We start from the raw sequence: 10317 nt of genomic DNA on the forward strand, positions 1-10317 counted from the left end.
AGTAATGTATATCCTTGTCATATGAGAGGATCTTCTTATATAACAAGGATGTGGCTCAATCTCCACCAAGTGAATAAAGAAGGGGAGAGAAACACTCATAACTACACTTGGATGGGATTGGGCCACGTCATTCTATATGAGGGATTTCCCTCGTATGACATATGATGCTCATTAATCCCACACACACATGCACGCATGTGTGCGCACACACGCAAAGAGATATACATACATACATACATTCCCGCATGTGCATATATGCACAAATATGAGCAAATAGGGGTTGGTGTGTCCTTCCTTGGTCTTGCACACTCCAAGCCTTAAAGCTTAGAATCTGACTTTGATGATGATTTTAGTTGTAGTGGTCTAGATGTAAGCTGTGTTCACTTGCACAACATAGGTCATAGAGGCCTACATATGTAGGTATGTTTTTGTATAAAGAGAAATATTCATTATTGCGTGATGTAATACGTTGGATATAACATGACATGATACCTTAACTAAAATTAAGCCAACTTAATGTGACCTTACATATTTTTAATAGGGTTAACTGCAAATAGACCCCTTGCAGTATCACCCAATTGCAAACAGACCCCCTAGTTCTATTTGTGCGAATAGACCCCTTGTAGTACTCATCAAGTGCGCATACTCCCTCTTAGTAAATTTTTAGACTCTTTTGAAAGTAAAGAAGAATAGCAACTGGGGATCTATCCTCACTAATAGAACTATGAGGGTTCTATCCATCTCCTGAAAACCTTTTTAATGATTTTAATAGTGAAAAAGTCAGTCTAGGGGTCTATTCACACAAATAGAACTACAGAGCGTATATTCGCAATTAGGTGATACTGAGGGTGTCCGTTTGCAATAAATCCCGTTTTATACTATAACATTAGGACGTGTTAACATTGATGTCTACATTTGCTATTTCTTTCCAAGTCCTTTTGTTCTGTATGATAATATCCAACTACTACCCAGCTAATTCCCATGTCCAATGCAAATTGGTTCTTAACCAAAAATGGGTATTGAATTCTATATGTGAACAGTTTCTTTTAACGCTTGAATTCCTATCCGCTAGAATGAAAGGAATATCTATATAGTGATATCTATATCTGCCTTTTATCCACTTTGGGCGTTGTCGTGATCAACATAAAAGTTGAACATTAAGGAGGTCCGGTTTCGGAAATATCAAGTCAGACTGGGAATTCCATTCCAAAAACCAAAACGCAACCTAATACCCATCACTTTAAATATGGAGGAAAATTGGATGGGAAGAATCTTGGGTCAGGCAGACAGCCTAGTGCTTGATAATCAGTACATGGCCAAAAACTAATGCATACTAAGTGCATGGTTTGCCCTGTTACATTAAGGGCGGCCTTCTATTTTTTTCGACTATTTTATGTTAACTTAATATTTATTGCAACAAAAAATTAGCTATATGTGCACATCTATTGTCATACAATACATTGTTATCATTCTTGTTTGCAATGTGGGGCAGGTCTTCCTACTGAGGTATATTTTTATCCATATTTGACGTGACACTTTTTCATTCTTAGATAATAAGGGATGTGTATTATATTTAAATGGCTATAAGATGAAGCCTGACAGCTTTTTGTTTTTGGCACAAAAGTGCAAGTGCAATATATCAATTTCTTTGTGAAATATCCTATTAATGAATATGCATCCATTTATAAGAATAAAATTTAACCTACTAATTATGTATGTTAAAATGTATTTTCACAACTAAACATATTCAAAACCGTGTCTCCATATCTAGGTTTTTTAGAATTGTTTGGGTTATCGCTCAGTCCATGTAGGAGTCACTTTTTAATCTAGCTTTCGTAGGTCTATGTTTACTCATGCATTCATATCCATATGGACTTCAGTATTCACTTGGAGAAACAAGATTACCAAAATTGGAAATCTGTAGAGATCCACATTTTTATTTTCTAAGTGCCTTTTTCTTGTGTCGTGACATGCGAACTTGTGACCTATGTGAATTGTGCTGGAGGGAGAGCATGTGCTCAGGTGTGTTGGGAATGTTCATGTGCGTGTGTGCATGTCCCTCTCCTCTCATGCCAGCTTAAAAACCACTCATTCCTATTTGACAACAGTATTCATTTCCATACCTTACATGTTTGTTGTTTATTATTATAACTCAACTGCCAGCAGTTACTCTTTATTTCTGCTTTTGCCATCATTTTGCTAAAAAAATATTATGATTTTGTTTATTTTTGCCAATTCTGCATGCCATCAAATACTATGGTAGCTGGAAAATAATGTTTGCATCCTTCCTTGATAAACTGATTGATTTTGTGATATGTATTTTTTAAAATATGTTCCTTTTTGCCAATATTGGATTTGTTGAAAGCTCCTGGCTCTTCTATTATAGCCCTTTTTATAAGTTTCATGCTTGTATCCACATGAGATTTGTGAACAGTAACCAGATGCTACATGTATTGCATCTGCATGTCATCCTAATATGTTGGTAAAAAACTTGCTAGAAGTCTTCATTTTTCATGTTTATATTGGCATAAATAATTGCTAGACAGCTCGTAGCAGTACTGTTTGTCGACATTCTCTAGTTTTATGATTGTTGCTTGAAGCGCTATGATGGTCTGATGCTCGTTCCAGAATGTTTTACTTTCTATCTAATAAGTTACCTTGTAGACGGTTACATTTTGTTCAGCAGTATTCTCCAAAGATTGAATTTAAGACTCGTTTACCTAACTTGCCTGATATACCCATCAAGATCTGTACCAAACCTGGCATGTTAAGCGCTAATGGAATGTTTGCATGAATTGAATGCTTCTTCCTCTTTTGTTCTTGTTTCATCACGTACATATCACCATTTCCCCCTATTGTGTTGTGTACAGTTTACACCAAAAAAGGGCGGAACACCTAAGCGTAATGAGATAGTTTTCATCTCACCAACAGGAGAAGAGATTGCGAACAAGAAGCAGTTAGATCAGTACCTACGTGCCCACCCTGGCGGCCCGCCTTCATCTGAATTTGACTGGGGAACTGGTTCTCCCTCTCTCTCACGTCTCTCTAACACACACAGTGCACTATAAGCAGCATATACAGGCGAAGCAGCTTATATTTTTTTTTTTGGTCTGATAACAAAATACAGGTGATACTCCTCGGAGATCTGCTAGGATCAGTGCTAAAGTGAAAGCTACAGAGACTCCTGAGGATGAGAAACCTAAAAAGAGGGAGAGAAAATCAAGCGGGAAGAAGGGGGCGAAGGACACAAAAGATGGTGAAAGTGGAGAGAACGAGGATCCTGAAGCAGCTGAAGGTGCAGCTGACGGAGCAAAAGCATCTGTTGATACTGAAATGAAAGACGCTGAAGATACTGCAGACAAGGCTAAGGAGGATGCAGGTGTTGAGGCTGAAAGGGAGGCACAGAAAGAACCAACGGAGAAAACCAGTGAAAATATTGAGGGGAATGGAGCAGAGAAAGCTATTGGGGATGTAGCATATGCTGAGAGAACATGAGTAGCTATCTCATTTTTATTTTCTAAGTGCCTTTTTCTTGTGTCGTGACATGCGAACTTGTGACCTATGTGAATTGTGCTGGAGGGAGAGCATGTGCTCAGGTGTGTTGGGAATGTTCATGTGCGTGTGTGCATGTCCCTCTCCTCTCATGCCAGCTTAAAAACCACTCATTCCTATTTGACAACAGTATTCATTTCCATACCTTACATGTTTGTTGTTTATTATTATAACTCAACTGCCAGCAGTTACTCTTTATTTCTGCTTTTGCCATCATTTTGCTAAAAAAATATTATGATTTTGTTTATTTTTGCCAATTCTGCATGCCATCAAATACTATGGTAGCTGGAAAATAATGTTTGCATCCTTCCTTGATAAACTGATTGATTTTGTGATATGTATTTTTTAAAATATGTTCCTTTTTGCCAATATTGGATTTGTTGAAAGCTCCTGGCTCTTCTATTATAGCCCTTTTTATAAGTTTCATGCTTGTATCCACATGAGATTTGTGAACAGTAACCAGATGCTACATGTATTGCATCTGCATGTCATCCTAATATGTTGGTAAAAAACTTGCTAGAAGTCTTCATTTTTCATGTTTATATTGGCATAAATAATTGCTAGACAGCTCGTAGCAGTACTGTTTGTCGACATTCTCTAGTTTTATGATTGTTGCTTGAAGCGCTATGATGGTCTGATGCTCGTTCCAGAATGTTTTACTTTCTATCTAATAAGTTACCTTGTAGACGGTTACATTTTGTTCAGCAGTATTCTCCAAAGATTGAATTTAAGACTCGTTTACCTAACTTGCCTGATATACCCATCAAGATCTGTACCAAACCTGGCATGTTAAGCGCTAATGGAATGTTTGCATGAATTGAATGCTTCTTCCTCTTTTGTTCTTGTTTCATCACGTACATATCACCATTTCCCCCTATTGTGTTGTGTACAGTTTACACCAAAAAAGGGCGGAACACCTAAGCGTAATGAGATAGTTTTCATCTCACCAACAGGAGAAGAGATTGCGAACAAGAAGCAGTTAGATCAGTACCTACGTGCCCACCCTGGCGGCCCGCCTTCATCTGAATTTGACTGGGGAACTGGTTCTCCCTCTCTCTCACGTCTCTCTAACACACACAGTGCACTATAAGCAGCATATACAGGCGAAGCAGCTTATATTTTTTTTTTTGGTCTGATAACAAAATACAGGTGATACTCCTCGGAGATCTGCTAGGATCAGTGCTAAAGTGAAAGCTACAGAGACTCCTGAGGATGAGAAACCTAAAAAGAGGGAGAGAAAATCAAGCGGGAAGAAGGGGGCGAAGGACACAAAAGATGGTGAAAGTGGAGAGAACGAGGATCCTGAAGCAGCTGAAGGTGCAGCTGACGGAGCAAAAGCATCTGTTGATACTGAAATGAAAGACGCTGAAGATACTGCAGACAAGGCTAAGGAGGATGCAGGTGTTGAGGCTGAAAGGGAGGCACAGAAAGAACCAACGGAGAAAACCAGTGAAAATATTGAGGGGAATGGAGCAGAGAAAGCTATTGGGGAAAAGGCTGATTCTGAAATATTACATCCGGCTTCTGCAGGAAAGGTGGACGAGAATGCAGAGGAGAAAAAGGCAGAAGATTCTAATGTGATGCCCCCAACAGCAGAAGGAATGGAGAATAAAAGTTCAGATAAAGAAAAACCTGAAGATTCTGCAACACTGATTCAAACATCAGCCGACCAAGAGATGTCCAGAAGGCGGAAAGAGATAAAAAATGAGAGGCCTTTTAGCGAAAACCGGAGCACGGACGGTGCAATTCCGAAGGAAACTCAGCCCTCTGTGACCTTGGATGACGGGCACCAGCCCAATGCTTCGTCTGCTAACAGCTGAAATCAAAAGTATCTGATCATACATAGCTGCATGTTCAAATTTAATTTGGTCTGGACTCCTTTTGTAGTAGTGAAAGTGTTGGAATGACATTTCGGTATAGGCGTCAGAATAACCATTTTAAGTGTTGTATTCTATGTATTGAGTCTCCGAATATGCTCATGTGGTACTGCATCCTGTTCATTATGATGTAATTTAGGATATATGTCCGAACTTGTTTAAACCTCATAATTTTGGACATGTTTTGTACTCCTGATCTTGAATCCCTTTCAGAAGTATAGGTAATTTATGTGCTTGGAAAAAAATCACTGCGAGAGCCTTCGTATATTGATTGATTTCTCTCATCAGCACGGGTCCGCGGCTCTTTTATATTTACAGGACAACAGGTCCTTGGTGTAGGTTGGTTGCTCATATAGTTGTAAAATGTCTGATGGTAGGAAAATTGATCTGCTGGTCCTCAGATGTTGTTATGTGGCGCTGTCTCCTTAAGGACTTCGGTTAGCACGGAGGTTTATGAATGTAGGTGTAGTCGGTATATTGACTATCGACTGTACGAGACACATTGAATTGCTTGTTTAGTTTGAATGCTCCAAGTTGCGCTCTTGAATCTTGCTTGGGAGTTTAATTGATGGTCAGCTCGGGTAATTGCATGTTATGCTTTCAATGTGTTATGGTGGTTAATGTAGTAAACAAACGCCTGAAGGAGCCACTAATTTCGTCACTATCTTGAGACTAAAAGACCCAAATACTGTTTGTAATCATACTACTGAAATCCCAAAATTTATCAATGTACACGCTCAAAATTGATTCAAAGAGCGCGAGGAACATTCGAACACTTCATCATCAACAATAACATATCCAATAACTTCCAAGATACATCCCAAACTTGAACACGATAATACTATCTCGAAACTAAAAAGACTCAAATACTGCCCCGTGACAATACTGTTCAAATCCCAAACTTATCAACAATATACACATTCAAAATTGAATCAAAGAATGTAAAGAATATGTTCAAAAACACTCGAATCATCAACAACAAAGAGGGCAAACAACCAATCCATTCTCATTACACCTCAAACACTGCACATTCATCCCTTTCTCCTCATCAAACACTTTTCTCCCCCCATCACACTCTATACAAACCACAAACCTCACCCTGTTGCAACCTCCACACAATCTCTCCCCATTCCGAGTCCTCGCGATTCCTTCCACCAACGGGATCAACCCCCCTCGCTCGTGCAATCCCAAGACTTCATCTGCTCCTCCAATGCACCTCCCCCTTATAAACAACCTCGGTGGGATCGCCCGATACCCCAAAACTCTCCATAGCTCGTCTCTGAACTCAATATGCATCGATACGTCTCTCTCTATGAAAACCAGCTTTAAATTCTCGAGGAGCAGCTTTATGCTGCTGCAATCCTCGAAGGTCTTTCTGATTCCTCGAAGGCTGGTTGTAGGAAAATTTTCATTCAGTACTTCTTCTTGGTGTTGATTTCTGAAGTAGTCGATCACCGCTTGATGGAATGCAGCTAGGAGCTTCGGGTCGAAAAGGGTCGCTGAATCTGGATCAGGCTTGCGAAATGATTGGCATTTGGGTGCTGTTTGGGTTTGATTTTCATCTGAATTCTGGCTGAAGTTCTCCTTGTTTTCGATGGCGTGTTCATCGAATTCTTTTGTGGGTGAGAGTATTCGATCGGATTCGAGGGGAGAGGAAGGGTCTTGGAGTTGAAAGAACGACTGGGGTTGTTTGAGGTAAGGGATTTCAGGGATGGATTTGAGCTTCTTTAGGATTCTGCCCTTCACCCCCTTCATTTTTCTATTTCTTGAGGATTGTGGAGAGGTTTTGAGGAAATAATTGGATGGAGGTGATGAAGCTGAGGATTTCTTGCTTAGCTTTTCCACCCCTATTGATTTTCTCGCTCTTTGAGATGAAAGAGGAGAGAGAGAGAGAGAGAGTGTGGATCGGAGGCAACGGCTACAAGGTGGTGGGGGTTTTAAAAGTTTAAATAGAGCATCGGAGCAGGGGCAACGGTCACAAGTACCACTGGATTTTCCTGCATAATTACGTGTATAAAAAGAGACTAAAATATTTTGGCTAATAATGGATTTTAGATGATTTTGTTTTGTTGTGACTACTAACTAGTCAATAGAAAATCACTTTGGGAATTAGAGTTGGTTTTTATTGATTTATATAGGATCATGTCAATATTCTGCCAAAAATAACAAAAATAATGTCAATATACTAGGTCTGAATCATTCGCTATGCTCTTGATCAGTTATTATAATTAAAAGGGATATACTGAAGTGTCCCTATTCTTAATGGTGGAAATTAATGAGACTGTGTGAGGGTAAAGCGTAAGAAAATGAACCCAAAAGGTCAATCTGCAACCACAAAACTACAATAATAAAACTGTTCTAGCCATTGACACTAGCGGGGATCTATGAGCAATAAACCCTTTCTTCTTCTTTTTTTTTCCTTTTACAATTGGAAATTTACATTTGAATTTAACATAATCAAACTCTTACATTTTCAACCCACCAAAAGAAAGGAAAAAAAGGCCACCAAAAAGGCCACCAGAATGCACCCAAACACAACATTTTGAAACCTTGAAGCATTTATCAACAATATTTATATACTTTTAAACATTTGCTCCGTTTTTTAAAATAGAGGTCATTTTAAGTGCAATGTTGATGAAACTATATATAGCGCATTTACGTCCATTTCTAGTCTGGAAACACATCCAGCATTATAAAGCCAATGCCTGCCTCATAATCGAATTCGGCAGTATAATTCCACAAATGAAGATACTTCTGAATATAATCCCGCAATATGCATAAAACAAACAAGTACTCTGCAATATTGCAACTTCCGCGCATTAGACCCATCTTTTCTAAATCATCAACTGCCAAAACACAAGGCTCATGTCCTTATTCATCACTAGCCAAAGACACATAAGTTCAGTTCTTTGATTCCATCACTGGAAACAAATCCTACAGGGTTCACCGAGCACATACTACATATTACACATGATATTATTACACACTAAACCATTATATGATATTCAAGCAGCATCGCTGGTTGTTCAGATATCAGCAACTGAGGATGACAGCCAGCTGATGCTGAAGTAGAGGTCAATGCATGATAGCTGTTTCTTACCGTCTTCTCCGTATATCTTCATTGTGAGTGTATATGAACCCTGCGATAGAAGGAAGCATCAGCACTCAATGTAATGTAAGGGAATGGAACACCATTCTGAAATAGATGCGAACCTTTGCTTCCTTTTTCTTGAAAGAGCAAGTCTATAGTTTCAGTACTATTTCATTCAATTTTTTTATTTACAGTTTTTTAGTAATATCTCATTATTGATATTTTGTTTCTTTTTTTTATTATTACAATTGTAATATCTCATTATTCAACGTTCTTTCTTTCCTTCTTTATTTGCATAGTGGGTGCCAGTTAAAAAGAAAGAGTCATTTAGAAATTTATTCCTCACGCACCTCGATCAAACGAGGCGCAACACCAACCACATGTTTTTCCTTGGGATTTCAAAGCGATGATGATTTAAAATAAGACGAACCAAATCAATTACAACATTAGTGATTTCAATACTGAATTTAAGGCAATTCTTTTTCATGTGGATAACTTTCTTTCTAAAATACCGATTAATAAACTATTCTGTAAAATCGGTTTCTCAATCAATGTTTAAAGAGCAATCTTGAAACAGGAAGAAAAGATGAAAAAAGGGAAGATAGAGAAGAGGAAGCAAAGAAGAGAATTGGAGGACGGGGAAAAAATGGAGGAGAAGAAGCAATGTGGGTAAATGCATAAATTAAACAAGAACACAATATGTGGTGCACTTTTATACTAACAAAATGTAAAGCTATTTACAACAGTGGTAAGGCATATGAACAACAAAGGCCTTCTTTTTCTTCTCCGCAAGCACTTCCCAGATAAGGGTAACTTGGGAATGTCAAGACTCAAACCTCAGCACTAATTTCACTTGAATACTACTTCGCTATGAGTTTCTTAAAAAATAGACACAGACATCTTGCAGCAGTAATCATAAAGTAGAATGAGAAATTTGAAAAGAATGAATCTCACGGGAGGAGTGAGCGATGGTAAGGTCTGTTCATGTGACAGCACAAAGTCACCAGTTGTAATCGGGCAACTTGTCTCCTCGCAAAGATCCTTAGTTTCTGAGTGGACATGCAAGAAATAGTACTTCACATCAAGCTCAACTTTCCCCTTATATATGACATCCCCTGCATCAAAATTTGAAAAAGGTTAAAGATGGCACTTCAACAACACAAGAAGTCGACCAAGGCAAATCTTTAGTTATAAAATATATAGAAAATATTTCCACATATATTTTAGTTTTCTTTTTGGTTGAAACTTGATTTTCTACTTTGTCAGCAATACTCTGAAGAAATAAAGTATCCAAGGCAAACTCTGAGCTCAGTCTCTTTGGACCCCCTATAGTGATTAAAGGCTATAGTGGGGAGCTGATTTTATGGCTGTTGGAAGATTGGGGTCAAGAAATCTTGAATGAAAAAGGCCCTTATTCAGACTGCAATTTTCGCCAACTATAAGGCATAGGTAATTAGGTATACAGGCCACCCCTCAGTACTGTTGGTCTGTTTAGGGCCAATCAGGTATGGTCGAGAGACAGTCGAATCATGATGATTTTATTATATTCATGACTTTCCTAGTGACTTAGTTGCTTGGTGATTAGTTCATTCTTTCGTCGCATTTGGTTTTACCAAGATCGAAACCGTTTTCCTACCTCATAGCACATACTTCAATTTATTGATGATAACAGTGATTAGGTTAGGTGCAACTTAAACCATACAATTGTCAGCTACGAATTTAAAATTTCGAGCACTCTTGTTATAGTGAACGCTTGAATTGCATTTGCCTCGAGCATGAACTAAAGTCTGAAATATC

At 38.5% G+C, this 10317-nt stretch overlaps 3 protein-coding genes across 3 annotated transcripts in view; 1 reads left to right on the forward strand and 2 right to left on the reverse strand.

The window, feature by feature from the left end:
- LOC109847858 (methyl-CpG-binding domain-containing protein 10-like) overlaps positions 1–5372 on the forward strand; it is a 12872-nt gene extending 7500 nt beyond the window's left edge. Inside the window, exons 2-6 of the mRNA XM_020417093.1 lie at positions 2871–3021; positions 3128–3474; positions 4175–4259; positions 4347–4595; positions 4702–5372. Of these exons, the coding sequence (XP_020272682.1) occupies positions 2871–3021; positions 3128–3474; positions 4175–4259; positions 4347–4595; positions 4702–5372 (1503 nt within the window). The remainder of the gene's footprint in view (positions 1–2870; positions 3022–3127; positions 3475–4174; positions 4260–4346; positions 4596–4701) is intronic.
- On the reverse strand, positions 6357–7334 carry LOC109848373 (uncharacterized protein At5g39865-like). The gene has a single exon (XM_020417834.1). The coding sequence runs from the start codon at positions 7182–7184 to the stop codon at positions 6402–6404; it is 783 nt and encodes a 260-aa protein (XP_020273423.1). The 5' UTR covers positions 7185–7334; the 3' UTR covers positions 6357–6401.
- The window catches only part of LOC109848372 (phosphatidylglycerol/phosphatidylinositol transfer protein-like), a 4166-nt gene continuing 2052 nt past the window's right edge, over positions 8204–10317 (reverse strand). Inside the window, exons 3-4 of the mRNA XM_020417833.1 lie at positions 9475–9635; positions 8204–8569 (exon numbers count right to left, since the gene is read on the reverse strand). Coding sequence (XP_020273422.1) covers positions 8456–8569; positions 9475–9635 — 275 coding nt within the window. The 3' untranslated portion in view covers positions 8204–8455. The remainder of the gene's footprint in view (positions 8570–9474; positions 9636–10317) is intronic.

This window comes from Asparagus officinalis, chromosome 7 (assembly GCF_001876935.1).
Source record: "Asparagus officinalis chromosome 7, Aspof.V1, whole genome shotgun sequence".
Classification (NCBI taxonomy): domain Eukaryota; kingdom Viridiplantae; phylum Streptophyta; class Magnoliopsida; order Asparagales; family Asparagaceae; genus Asparagus; species Asparagus officinalis.